At 39.7% G+C, this 15,295-nt stretch overlaps 1 protein-coding gene across 7 annotated transcripts in view; it reads right to left on the reverse strand.

The window, feature by feature from the left end:
* The window catches only part of LOC128696472 (uncharacterized), a 765,910-nt gene that overhangs the window by 141,255 nt on the left and 609,360 nt on the right, over positions 1 to 15,295 (reverse strand). For all 7 annotated transcript variants that reach the window (XR_011393241.1, XM_070094722.1, XM_070094721.1 and 4 more), the window contains one exon: positions 8,523 to 8,738. Coding sequence is in view for 6 of the 7 variants with exons in the window: in XM_070094722.1 (XP_069950823.1) it covers positions 8,523 to 8,738 (216 nt within the window). In the remaining variant the exon portion in view is untranslated. The remainder of the gene's footprint in view (positions 1 to 8,522; positions 8,739 to 15,295) is intronic.

Here is a 15,295-nt window from a genome sequence, read left to right on the forward strand (position 1 = left end):
CTTTCTTTGGGCCCATGGTGGCTTATTTAGCAGTCACACACAAACAAGTGCCAAAAGCAATGGTTATGAAATGTTTTGTATGACCTCGCAAGATATGTTTCCTCACTGAGAAACAACGTGACACTGCCTGAGAATGCATGTGGGAGGTGGCTTTGTCTGCGTGCTGGGCACTGGACAGGTTCTTGTACCATTGGCGAAAACAAAACCAATATTTTGACGAAAAAAGTCGGCAAAAAATGGAAATCAGCGATAAAGGAGATCAACAAAAAGGGAGGGTCCACTGAATACCAAAAAATGTTATAAATGGTGCAAAGGTGACATTAAAACAATATCAAAGATAGTCGACACAAACCCACTACCATTATAGTATGCTTGTCTTAAGAATGGAACTCTGTTGTTAAGTGAGGAGAGGCTGTATATATATATTTCTGCATGGAGAAATGGAAAAGAATTCTTCCTCCGTAAGACATACATGTTGTAAGAGGCGACTAAAATGTCAAGAACAAGGGGCTAATAGCGAAGAAAAAAGAAATCAAGGAAGCTGATGTTGCAAAAGGGGTAAATGTGCTAACAAAACACAGACTGCAAACAATATTATTATCATTATTATAATCAAAAAGAAGCGCTAAGCCACAAGGACTATACAGCGCTGCAGGGCAGGAAGGAAGCGAGGGTATCAGGTGGCAAAAGGGAGATGGATGAGTAATAGGTTACGGAGAACAGCGGGGCAGTGGATAGTGAAAGGGTATAGGGCAGCAAGAGATTGAGGTAGAAAGGGCTGAAGGGAGTGCGAAAGGTATCATCATCAGAGTTTGTGGAGTAAATCAGTCGTTGTCAAGAAGTCAATGAAAGAGTCAGGATTAAAGGAGGGTCCATCAGCAAGAAGGGAAGGACTGCAAACAATAGAATCCTCTACTGCAAACAATAGAAGATGTTGAGAAGTTGTTGTTGGTGTGGATCAACGAAAAACTGTTAGCGGGAGATAGTGTTTTGGAGGCAGTAATTTGCAAAAAGGCTAGGCAGTTGCATGCGGATCTCACAAGAATGCCTGGAACGAGTGCTGCTGTTAGTGAATTTAAGGCCAGCAAAGGCTGGTTCAATAAATTCAAGAAGCAAACTCGCACACACACAGTGTGGTAAGGCATGGCAAGGCTGCAAGTTTGGACAAACGTGGGGCCAAAGAATTCGTTGATGAATTCAAGGAGTACGTAGAGGCTGAAGGATTCCTCCCCCAACAAGTCTTCAGTTGTGATGAAACAGGCCTCTTTTGGAAGAAAATGCCAAAGAGGACCTACATCACGCAGGAGGAAAAGGCACAGCCAGGACACAAGCATATAAAGGATGGGCTAACTCTTTTGTTCTGTGGTAACACTAGTGGGGATTTCAAAGTGAAGCCTTTACTGGTGTATCACTGAAAATCCCAGTGTTTTCAAGAAAAACAATGTCACAAAGAGTAAATTGTGTGTGATATGGAAGGCTAACAATAAGGCATGGATCACGAGGCAAATTTTCATTGAGTGGGTCAATGAAGTATTCGACCCGAGTGTGAAGAAATACCTCCTGAAAAATCAATTACCATTCAAGTGCCTCCTGGTAATGGACAATGCTCCTGCTCATCCTCCAGACTTGGAAGACCAATTGTTGGAGTTTAATTTCATCACAGTGAAGTTCTTGCCCCCTAATACCACTCCTCTCATCCAGCCCATGGACCAGCAGGTCATTTCAAACTTCAAAAAACTCTACACGAAAGCACTGTTTCAAAGGTGCTTTGAAATGACCTTGGACACTAAACTGACCTTAAGAGAGTTCTGGAGGAATCACTTCAATATCCTCAATTGCATAAGCCTTAAAAATAAGTCTTGGCAGGGAGTGAATTCCAGGATGATGAACTCTGCTTGGAGAAAATTGTGGCCAGAATGTGTCTTCGACAAGGATTTTGAAGGGTTTGAGGCTGACACTGACAACCCTATGCCTATTGTGGAATCTATTGTATCTTTGGGAAAGTCCATGGGGCTGGATGCGAGTGACCAGGATGTGGAAGAATTAGTGGACAACCACAGGGAAAAGCTAACCACTGAAGAGCTGTAAAACTTTCATCTGGAACAGCAACAGACCACAGCTGAGGAAATTGCTTCAGAGGAGGAGGAAGAGAGAGAGAAGAATGTGCCTTCTTCAGTGATTAAGGACATGTGTGCAAAGTGGAATGAGTTGAAAAGTTTTGTGGACAATATCACCCTAACAAAGCTGTTGCAAGCCATGTCTGCAACATGTTCAATGACAATGCCTTGTCCCATTTTAGGTAAATCTTAAAGAGACACACCAGAAACAGACCTCTCTGGACAGATTTTTTGTGGGACAAGGGTACAGTGACTCTCAAGCTGGTCCTAGTGCCAGTAAAAGACAAATAACAGAAGTAACCCCAGAGAGGGCCTTGCCATACCTGAAGTCCTTATGGAAGGGGATTCCTCTTCCAAACAATAACCTCTCCTCCTCCCTTTTCCCTCCTTACCATCTTCCATACACCAACAAGAGTCTTCAATAATGGTAAAAGTGATGTTAAATGTTCATTTAACCATTTCATTAGTCATTTATATTTATTTCTTTGTTTTCTGTATGTTAAACTATAGTTATTCTCTATAAAATGTATTTTTTGTTAATATTTTTGGGTGTCTGGAATGGATTAATTGGATTTACATTATTTCTTATGGAGAATATTGCTTCAGTTTTTGTACAATTCGATTTTCGTCAGACTAGACCGGATTAATCACGAAAACCGAGGTTCCACTGTATTAACTTTTCGCAGTTGATTTTAAGTGAAAAAGTAAAGATAAAAGTAAAAGGATGACATACACCTGTTTTATTCATTCTACAAAAAAGTACAAGCAGGAGCAAAGAATATATGCGCCAGTTTAGCATCAGTGTTTACCAAAAAAGTACGTAAATGGCTTTGTGGCTGTGATGAAAAGAACGCTTTATTCTGTTTTCCATGCTTACTATTTGGTGGAGACTCTTCATGGACAAAAAGTGGAGTGACTGACTTGAGGCATTTACCGTAAAAAGTAATGAAACATAAGCAGTCAACCAAGCATATAAATAACGTTATTGATTTGTCAATGCTGGATAAAGTGAACACTGCATCTCAAATTGATTCAGCATACAAGATTTCGACAGTGAAACACAATTTCAAATAGTTGTAACATCATCACCTCAGCTAGCCAAGTCTCCACCAGCAGGACTGTGATGACCTCTATGGGTACATATATGTGAACTTTTTTTTTTCAACAAGTCAGTCGTCTCCCACCTAGGCAGGGTGACACAAAAAGAAAGAAAATCCCCAAAAAGAAAATCCCCAAAAAGAAAATCCTTTCATCATCATTCAACACTTTCACCTCACTCATACATAATCACTGTCTTTGCAGAGGCACTCAGATACGACAGTTTAGATAGTCCCTCCAAACTGTCAATATCCCAAACCCCTCCTTTGAAGTGCAGACATTGTATACTTCCCATTTCCAGGACTCAAGTCCGGCTAACCGGTTTCCCTAAATCTTTTCACTAAATATTACCCTGCTCACACTCCAACAGCTCGTCAGGTCCCAAAAGCCATTCGTTTCCATTTATTCCTATCTATCATACACACACATGCTTGCTGGAAGTCCAAGCCCCTCGCCCACAAAACCTCCTTTTCCCCCTCCCTCCAACCTTTTCAATGACGACCCCTACCCCTCCTTCCTTCCCCTACAGATTTATATGCTCTCCAAGTCATTCTACTTTGATCTATTCAATCTAAATGAGCAAACCACCTCAACAACCCCTCTTCAGCCCTCTGACTAATACTTTTAGTAGCTCCACACCTCCTCCTAATTTCCACACTCCGAATTTTCTGCATAATATTTATACTACACCACACATTGCCCTTAGACAGGACATCTCCACTGCATCCAGCTGCCTCCTTGCTGTAGCATTTACAACCCAAGCTTCACACCCATATAAGAATGTTGGTACCACTATACTTTCATACATTCCCTTCTTTGCCTCCATAGATAACATTTTTTGTCTCCACAGATACCTCAACGCACCACTCGCCTTTTTTCCTTCATCAATTCTATGGTTAACCTCATCCTTCATAAACCCATCTGCTGACAAGTCAATTCCCAAATATTTGAAAACATTCACTTCTTCCATACTCCCTCTCTCCAATGTGATATTCAGTTTTTCTTTATCTAAACTGTTTGATACCCTCATCACATTACTCTTATCTATGCTCACTTTCAAGTTTCTACCTTTACACACCCTCCCAAGCTCATTCGTTAACCTTTGCAACTTTTCCTTATCTTTTCTTACCATTATTAAATTTAGTTTAATTTTAAAAATTATTACTTTAATAATGTTTATTATGCTGTTTTATGAGGATTGTAGTCACACAGTCCCCTCATTCTATTTTTTGATGAGCCGCCACTGGCTAAAACTCTTTTTGGAAAGCTGCAACAGAATGCACAGACTCAAATACATCTTTGATATTGCACATGTTTGATTCAACCTAAGTAGCTACTCCATGTAATTTTTTTTTTTATTATTATTAACACACTGGCCGTTTCCCACCAAGGCATGGTGGCCCGAAAAAGGAAAACTTTCATCGTCATTCACTCCATCACTGTCTTGCCAGAGGTGTGCTTACACTACAGTTATAAAACTGCAACATTAACATCCCTCCTTCAGAGTGCAGACACTGTACTTCCCATCTCCAGGACTCATGCAAATACAAGGCCCAAAAATATGGAACTGCCTGCCAGATGATTCTAGAAGTTCCCTAACTGCCTAGTACTTCAAAAATATTATTAATAAAATATCTCCCGAATTAGAGATAAATTTATGTAGATCTAATACAAATGTCAAATGTATCTAGTAACCCACTTCTACCAATTCAAATCAGCATTCATAGTCATACACATATTTTTTGTTTTAACACACTGGCCATCTTCCACTGAGGTAGTGTAACCCAATTTAGTAACATTTAGTAATTTATATAGAAGGGATTACCAGCCACTTCCTCCTCATACATGTGTTGTCAACACTATTTTCAACCCCAATAATTATTATAATTAAAAGTGATGACAGTACAATAGTGAATTACAGTGGAACCTTGGTTTTCATCATTAATTTGTTCCAGAAAGTCTGACAAAAACCAAATTCAGTGAAAACTGAAGCAATATTTCCCATAAGAAATACAGTGGACCCCCCGAGTTTCGTGATTAATCCGTTCCAGAGAGTTTGCCGACTGGTGAAATTCACGATTGGCAAATCTATTTTTCCCATCAGAAATAATGGAAACCCAATTAATCCGTTTCAGACAGCCAAAAGTATTAACAAAAAATAATTTTTTTAAAGATTAAATATAGATTTACATACAGAAAACAATGACAAATAAATATAAAGCACTAATAAAATGGATAAATGAACATTTAACATCACACTTAACCTTTATTGATTCTTGTTGGTGTAGGAGGTAGGTAGGAGGCAAGAGGAAGGCGAGTTTATTATGCTTCAATATGACGCTAATATCATCTCTACGGCTTATTTGTCTATCACAATTCATCTAATATGACATTATAAATAATATTAATAACATAGAAATGTGATATATATTCTAGAATGAATAAAATATGTCATAATGTATGAGAGGAGTAAATGGTGTAAGTGTTGTTGTTGGGTTTAAGGGCCGCCACTGAGAGAAGCTGTGTTGGTGGCGGTGGAGGCTTTGGCCACCACCATCACACTTAAACAATGTAATTTATAAATAAGAAATATTTACATTTTAATTTATAAATAAGAAATATTTACATTTTAATTTATAAATAAGAAATATTTACATTTTAATTTATAAATAAGAAATATTTACATTTTAATTTATAAATAAGAAATATTTACATTTTAATTTATAAATAAGAAATATTTACATTTTAATTTATAAATAAGAAATATTTACATTTTAATTTATAAATAAGTAAGTTTATTCAGGTATACACAAATACAGTTACATACATAGATTATCATACATAGCATATGTGTAAAGTACCCAGGATAACCCAAAAAACTCAAGAGTGGCATATTTCCATTGGTGTCCTTTTATATTTACATTTATATTTATTTTTATACTTGCACTTTTATATTTACACTTGCCTTGGAGGAGATGTTAGTTTAATTAGTTAGTTTGATGAAGGAGATGTTGGCAGAGGTTTAGGGTGGTGGAAGATAGCAGGGCGGTGTATGTTCAGCGGTCCTATACACATCCAGCAACATTGGAGAGTTACTCTCATGTTGTTTTTTTGTTTACTCAGTTAACTTACTTGCTTCCCTGTTAATTCTACACTTTATAGCTGGCTGGAGCTATAGCCTTTATCGATACCTGCTGCTTTAGTATCATACATATTGCAGAATCACTGAATCACCAGTGATTCTGCAATATGTATGATACTGCAGACGGCACATTCTCCCCTCTCTCTTCCTCCTCTTCTTTAGTACTTTGCTATGAGTTTTTTCTCGAATTCTATCGTGTTTCTCACCTTCTTTACCAAAGGGCTGGCATTAGGAGCTTTCTTTTGGCCCATGGTGGCTTATTTAGCAGTTGCAAGCACAAAAAAACAATGAATTATTATGAAATGTGTTGTATGAACCCGTGGGGTGATGGTCACATGCTGGTAAACAATGGCGCACTGAGTGTGAGTAGTGCGGGAGACTGGCTTTGTGTGCGTGCCAAAGGGCAGATGCGTACCAGAAGGTTGCCGAATCATGAGTCCAATCACAAACCACGAAGCTAAATTTTGCCGAAAAACTTGCCAAAAGTTGGATTTCACGAAAGTCGCGGCCGCCGAACGGCGGGGGTCCACTGTAATGCAAATCCAATTTATCCATTCCAGACACCTAAAAGTATTAACAAAAAATACATTTTATAGAGAATAACTATAGCTTTACATACAATGAGAAATAAAGATACAGGGCTAACAAAATGGATAAATGAACACTTAACATCACTTTTACCTTTACTGAAGACTCTTGTTGGTGTATGGAAGACGGCGAGGAGGGGAGAGGGAGGAGAGGTTATTGTTTGTAAGGGGAATCCCCCTCCATAAGGACTTCAGGTATCAAGTCCCTATCCGGGATTACTTCCCTTCTTTGTCTTTTACTGGCACTAGGACCAGCTTGAAAGTCACTGCATCCCTGTCACACAAAAAAATCTGCCCAGAGAGGTCTGTTTCTGGCATCTCTTTAAGATTTGCCTAAAATGGAACAAGGCATTATCACTGAACATGTTGCAGACATGGCTTGCAACAGCTTTGTTAGGGTGATATTTCTCCACAAAACTTTGCAATTCACTCCCCTTTGCACACATATCCTTAATCACTGAAGAAGGCACATTCTCCCCTCTTTCTTCCTCCTCTTCCTCTGAAGCAATTCTATCATGTTTCTCGCCTTCTTTATCACTCAGAACTTTCTTTGGCCCCATGGTGGCTTATTTAGCCATCGCAATCAATAAACAAGCACAAAAAACAATGGATTATTACGAAACGTTTCATATGAAAACTCAGGGCAATGTTCACTCGACGAGAAACAAAGCCAGACTGACTCAGAACGTGTGCGTGGGATGCTTTGTGTGGGAGAAGGCAGGAGGCCATGTTCGGTACGGTGGACGAAAACGAAGGTCGTGAACGAAAACTAGGACCAAATTTTGACAAAAAGAGTCGTTGAAAACCGAATTCGACAAAAACCAGGGCAAACGAAACCTGAGGTTCCACTGTACTCGAGTATTTCTCTACATTATCATCAGTGCTTTAATATTTATAGCTGTCTTAATTAACCTTATCATTATGTTCAATTTTTTTAACATGCCAGCCATGTCAATTATATTAATACTTGGCATTAACGAGCTGCTGGAGTATGAGCAGGGTAATATTTTGTGAAGGGATTCAAGGAAACCAGTTAGCTGAACTTAAGTCGTGGAGGTGGGACGTACAATGTGTGCACTTTAAAGAAGGGGTTTGAGATATATGAACTATCATATCTGCACATCTCTGTAAGACAGTGATTATGTGTGAATTATGGTGAAGTGTTTCTTTCTTTTTTGGGTCACCCTGATTCGGTGGGAGAGCTAGAGTGTTGGGAAAAGAAAATTATCACACTTCAACCACATAACTGTATATTATTTATTATCACTATTACATTCATAGTGGAAGCACTAAACCTGTAAGGAAAAGGAGGGCATTCAGACTTGATTGAAAGAACTGGAAAACATGTTCAAGTCCTTAGATCAAGTGCCCCCTCACCAGCATAAAGGAACTTCCTTTGCAGAGGCAATTGTATAATATCAAGTCATTTAAATTCAGCTCTTCTGTCTAAAAACCTCTGAATAACCAGGGACTTTCAAAATGTATGAAATAATTTCCCATAACTATGTAACAATAATGTATATGTTGAAAACAATATTACTTCAAGTTAATTATTTACAAAAGAAGGAAAATATCTACCTGTTTTTCTAGCAAGTACACTGGGTGATTTGGATCTGTGCGTGGAGTTGTAATACAAGTGGGAGAAGATGCCAATACCGTGGGAATTATTTCACTCTCTCCTTGAAAACTACGACTGACTATGTAGTTGCCAGGAAACCAAACTTGTGCCCGCCACTGAAACACTCGCATAGCAACTTTCAGGTTCTTCAGCTCATTCATCAGAACTGGTTCCCTCTGTTAAAAGGCAAAATTATGATTATATTGCATCCACGTAATATGGATAGGAACTAAAAATAAGTGTTAGAAAGCCTGAAGATCAAACTTTTTGATGATTATTATAATGAAATATTGATGAGTGAAGATATACAGTTAACAATTATGCATGCACCAACATGCAGACACAGGAATCCCATAACAAAAAAAAAAAAAAAGTAATAAGAACCATTGTACTCCCCCCTCCCAACACACCAACACCCAAATCCACAAACACATTAGTGCCCAGTATATCATCAGAGACTAACATCTGATGAATAACCTCTGTAGCCATTGCTCATATGACAACTCTTAAGAGTAACCTCCAGGAATCTCAACAATGAGTCATTCTGGGCCCTTTATACAATATGTATCAAGCCCATCTTGGAGTATGTAGCATAAGTATGAAACCCACACCAGAAAAATATGCTAAGAAACTGTAGAAAGTTTAGAAGTATGCAAAAAGAGTTGTTAAAGAGCTAACGGGTATGAATTACAAGAAGTGGCTAGTTGAAATGAATCTGATGACATTGTAGGGCACAAGAACCAGGGAAGATATGATAACATACCAAATACTTAGGGAAACTGCTAGGATAGACAGAGGACAGGCTACTTGAGAGGCAAGAAATAGATACTCAGGGATTATTTATTATTTTTTTTATTATCACACTGGCCGATTCCCACCAAGGCAGGGTGGCCCGAAAAAGAAAAACTTTCACCATCACTCACTCCATCACTGTCTTGCCAGAAGGGTGCTTTACACTGCAGTTTTTAAACTGCAACATTAACACCCCTCCTTCAGAGTGCAGGCACTGTACTTCCCATCTCCAGGACTCAAGTCCGGCCTGCCGGTTTCCCTGAACCCCTTCATAAATGTTACTTTGCTCACACTCCAACAGCATGTCAAGTATTAAAAACCATTTGTCTCCATTCAATCCTATCAAACACGCTCATGCATGCCTGCTGGAAGTCCAAGCCACTCGCACACAAAACTTCCTTTACCCCCTCCCTCCAACCTTTCCTAGGCCGACCCCTACCCCGCCTTCCTTCCACTACAGACTGATACACTCTTGAAGTCATTCTGTTTCGCTCCATTCTCTCTACATGTCCGAACCACCTCAACAACCCTTCCTCAGCCCTCTGGACAACAGTTTTGGTAATCCCGCACCTCCTCCTAACTTCCAAACTACAAATTCTCTGCATTATATTCACACCACACATTGCCCTCAGACATGACATCTCCACTGCCTCCAGCCTTCTTCTCGCTGTAATATTCATCACCCATGCTTCACACCCATATAAGAGCGTTGGTAAAACTATACTCTCATACATTCCCCTCTTTGCCTCCAAGGACAAAGTTCTTTGTCTCCACAGACTCCTAAGTGCACCACTCACCCGTTTTCCCTCATCAATTCTATGATTCACCTCATCTTTCATAGACCCATCCGCTGACACGTCCACTCCCAAATATCTGAATACATTCACCTCCTCCATACTCTCTCCTTCCAATCTGATATCCAATCTTTCATCACCTAATATTTTTGTTATCCTCATAACCTTACTCTTTCCTGTATTCACTTTTAATTTTCTTCTTTTGCATACCCTACCAAATTCATCCACCAATCTCTGCAACTTCTCTTCAGAAACTCCCAAGAGCACAGTGTCATCAGCAAAGAGCAACTGTGACAACTCCCACTTTATGTGTGATTCTTTATCTTTTAACTCCACGCCTCTTGCCAAGACCCTCGCATTTACTTCTCTTACAACCCCATCTATAAATATATTAAACAACCACGGTGACATCACACATCCTTGTCTAAGGCCTACTTTTACTGGAAAATAATTTCCCTCTTTCCTACATACTCTAACTTGAGTCTCACTATCCTCGTAAAAACTCTTCACTGCTTTCAGTAACCTACCTCCTATACCATACACCTGCAACATCTGCCACATTGCCCCCCTATCCACCCTGTCATATGCCTTTTCCAAATCCATAAATGCCACAAAGACCTCTTTAGCCTTATCTAAATACTGTTCACTTATATGTTTCACTGTAAACACCTGGTCCACACACCCCCTACCTTTCCTAAAGCCTCCTTGTTCATCTGCTATCCTATTCTCCGTCTTACTCTTAATTCTTTCAATAATAACTCTACCATACACTTTACCAGGTATACTCAACAGACTTATCCCCCTATAATTTTTGCACTCTCTTTTGTCCCCTTTGCCTTTATACAAAGGAACTATGCATGCTCTCTGCCAATCCCTAGGTACCTTACCCTCTTCCATACATTTATTAAATAATTGCACCAACCACTCCAAAACTATATCCTCACCTGCTTTTAACATTTCTATCTTTATCCCATCAATCACAGCTGCTTTACCCCCTTTCATTTTACCTACTGCCTCACGAACTTCCCCCACACTCACAACTGGCTCTTCCTCACTCCTACAAGATGTTATTCCTCCTTGCCCTATACACGAAATCACAGCTTCCCTATCTTCATCAACATTTAACAATTCCTCAAAATATTCCCTCCATCTTCCCAATACCTCTAACTCTCCATTTAATAACTCTCCTCTCCTAATTTTAACTGACAAATCCATTTGTTCTCTAGGCTTCCTTAACTTGTTAATCTCACTCCAAAACTTTTTCTTATTTTCAACAAAATTTGTTGATAACATCTCACCCACTCTCTCATTTGCTCTCTTTTTACATTGCTTCACCACTCTCTTAACCTCTCTCTTTTTCTCCATATACTCTTCCCTCCTTGCATCACTTCTACTTTGTAAAACTTCTCATATGCTAACCTTTTCTCCCTTACTACTCTCTTTACATCATCATTCCACCAATCGCTCCTCTTCCCTCCCGCACCCACTTTCCTGTAACCACAAACTTCTGCTGAACACTCTAACACTACATTTTTAAACCTACCCCATACCTCTGCAACCCCATTGCCTATGCTCTCATTAGACCATCTATCCTCCAACAGCAGTTTATATCTTACCCTAACTGCCTCCTCTTTTAAATTATAAACCTTCACCTCTCTCTTCCCTGATGCTTCTATTCTCCTTGTATCCCATCTACCTTTTACTCTCAGTGTAGCTACAACTAGAAAGTGATCTGATATATCTGTGGCCCCTCTATAAACATGTACATCCTGAAGTCTACTCAACAGTCTTTTATCTACCAATACATAATCCAACAAACTACTGTCATTTCGCCCTACATCATATCTTGTATACTACTTATTTATCCTCTTTTTCTTAAAATATGTATTATTATTATGGATTTAGAAAAGGCATATGATAGAGTGGATAGAGGAGCAATGTGGCAGATGTTGCAAGTATATGGAATAGGTGGTAAGTTACTAAATGCTGTAAAGAGCTTTTATGAGGATAGTGAGGCTCAGGTTAGGGTGTGTAGAAGAGAGGGAGAATATTTCCCAGTAAAAGTAGGTCTTAGACAGGGATGTGTAATGTCACCATGGTTGTTTAATATATTTATAGATGGGGTTGTAAAAGAAGTAAATGCTAGGGTGTTCGGGAGAGGGGTGGGATTAAATTATGGGGAATCAAATTCAAAATGGGAATTGACACAGTTACTTTTTGCTGATGATACTGTGCTTATGGGAGATTCTAAAGAAAAATTGCAAAGGTTAGTGGATGATTTTGAGAATGTGTGTAAAGGTAGAAAGTTGAAAGTGAACATAGAAAAGAGTAAGGTGATGAGGGTATCAAATGATTTAGATAAAGAAAAATTGGATATCAAATTGGGGAGGAGGAGTATGGAAGAAGTGAATGTTTTCAGATACTTGGGAGTTGACGTGTCGGCGGATGGATTTATGAAGGATAAGGTTAATCATAGAATTGATGAGGGAAAAAAGGTGAGTGGTGCGTTGAGGTATATGTGGAGTCAAAAAACGTTATCTATGGAGGCAAAGAAGGGAATGTATGAAAGTATAGTAGTACCAACACTCTTATATGGATGTGAAGCTTGGGTGGTAAATGCAGCAGCGAGGAGATGGTTGGAGGCAGTGGAGATGTCCTGTCTAAGGGCAATGTGTGGTGTAAATATTATGCAGAAAATTCGGAGAGTGGAAATTAGGAAAAGGTGTGGAGTTAATAAAAGCATTAGTCAGAGGGCAGAAGAGGGGTTGTTGAGGTGGTTTGGTCATTTAGAGAGAATGGATCAAAGTAGAATGACATGGAAAGCATATAAATCTATAGGGGAAGGAAATAGGGGTAGGGGTCGTCCTCGAAAGGGTTGGAAAGAGGGGGTAAAGGAGGTTTTGTGGGCGAGGGGCTTGGACTTCCAGCAAGCGTGCATGAGCGTGTTAGATAGGAGTGAATGGAGACGAATGATACTTGGGACCTGACGATCTGTTGGAGTGTGAGCAGGGTAATATTTAGTGAAGGGATTCAGGGAAACCGGTTATTTTCATATAGTCGGACTTGAGTCCTGGAAATGGGAAGTACAATGCCTGCACTTTAAAGGAGGGGTTTGGGATATTGGCAGTTTGGAGGGATATGTTGTGTATCTTTATACATATATGCTTCTAAACTGTTGTATTCTGAGCACCTCTGCAAAAGCAGTGATAATGTGTGAGTGTGGTGAAAGTGTTGAATGATGATGAAAGTATTTTCTTTTTGGGGATTTTCTTTCTTTTTTGGGTCACCCTGCCTCGGTGGGAGACGACCGACTTGTTAAAAAAAAAAAAAAAAATGTATTACCTATAACTAAACCCCTAAATACTGAATAATTGTATCTCATAAATGTTTAACCTGTGACCCAATCAAACTTTGTTATTTTTAATTACATTACCTAACAGAATACTCCATTCTACTGAATGCACAGCAACACAGTAAATGACCATATGACCTATCTTTAAAATACTCATTTGTGCTTAATTGTTATCTGTTTACAATAATGTTTACCACTGAATATATCATTGTTTAGTTTAATCTTAAGTTAATTTTAAGCCTGCCCATAATGCTCTGCAAACAAGGGGCTTTGGCATGTTATACTTAACCAGTGTATTTTTTTTGTACTTCAATGTATCATGTTCAAATTAATAAATAAATAAATAAATAAATAAATATATAGTGTAAATTGCCTAGGCTAACCCAAAAAATTCCAGGCAGTGCTATACAATGCTTGTAGATATAAGGCATAATAAGCATGACTGGCAAGTAATACGCATTTTCACCTGATCAGGAATCAGGCGTGATGACTGCATCGTGTGTAATACCTGTTGGTTTTCGTGCTGCTTTCTGAGGCAGAGACAAGCAGACGAGAAGACAGACACACACAGGCAAATAGACAGAAAGACACACACACACAGGCAGATAGACAGAAAGACACACACACAGGCAGACAGAAAGACACACACAGGCAGACAGAAAAACACACACACACACACACACACACACACACACACACACACACACACACACACACACACACACACACACACACACACACACACTGCAAGAAGGCGTTTGACACAGTTCCACACAAGAGATTAGTGTAAAAACTGGAGGACCAAGCAGGGATAGCAGGGAAGGCACTACAATGGATCAAGGAATACTTGTCAGGAAGACAGCAGTGAGTCATGGTACGTGGCAAGGTGTCAGAGTGGGCCCCTGTGACCAGCGGGGTCCCACAGGGGTCAGTCCTAGGACCAGTGCTGTTTCTGGTATTTGTGAACGACATGACGGAAGGAATAGACTCCGAAGTGTCCCTGTTTGCAGATGACGTGACGTTGATGAGAAGAATTCATTCGATTGAAGACCAGGCAGAACTACAAAGAGATCTGGACAGGCTGCAGACCTGGTCCAGCAATTGGCTCCTGGAGTTCAACCCCACCAAGTGCAAAGTCATGAAGATTGAGGATGGGCAAAGAAGACCGCAGACGGAGTACAGTCTAGGGGGCCAGAGACTACAAACCTCACTCAAGGAAAAAGATCTTGGGGTGATTATAACACCAGGCACATCTCCTGAGGCGCACATCAACCAAATAATGGCTGCAGCATATGGGCGCCTAGCAAACCTCAGAACAGCATTCTGACATCTCAATAAGGAATCGTTCAGGATTCTGTACACCGTGTACGTTAGGCCCATATTGGAGTATGCGGCACCAGTTTGGAACCCACACCTAGCCAAGCACGTAAAGAAACTAGAGATAGTGAAAAGGTTTGCAACAAGACTAGTTCCAGAGCTAAGAGGTATGTCCTATGAGGAAAGGTTAAGGGAAATCAACCTGACGACACTGGAGGACAGGAGAGATAGGGGGGGACATGATAACGACATACAAAATACTGAGAGGAATTGACAAGGTGAACAAAGACAGGATGTTCCAGAGATGGGACACAGCAACAAGGGGACACAGTTGGAAGTTGAAGACATAGATGAATCACAGGGATGTTAGGAAGTATTTCTTCAGCCACAGAGTAGTCAGGAAGTGGAATAGTTTGGGAAGCAATGTAGTGGAGGCAGGATCCATACATAGCTTTAAGCAGAGGTATGATAAAGCTCA

The sequence above is a fragment of the Cherax quadricarinatus genome, chromosome 47, assembly GCF_038502225.1.
Source record: "Cherax quadricarinatus isolate ZL_2023a chromosome 47, ASM3850222v1, whole genome shotgun sequence".
Classification (NCBI taxonomy): domain Eukaryota; kingdom Metazoa; phylum Arthropoda; class Malacostraca; order Decapoda; family Parastacidae; genus Cherax; species Cherax quadricarinatus.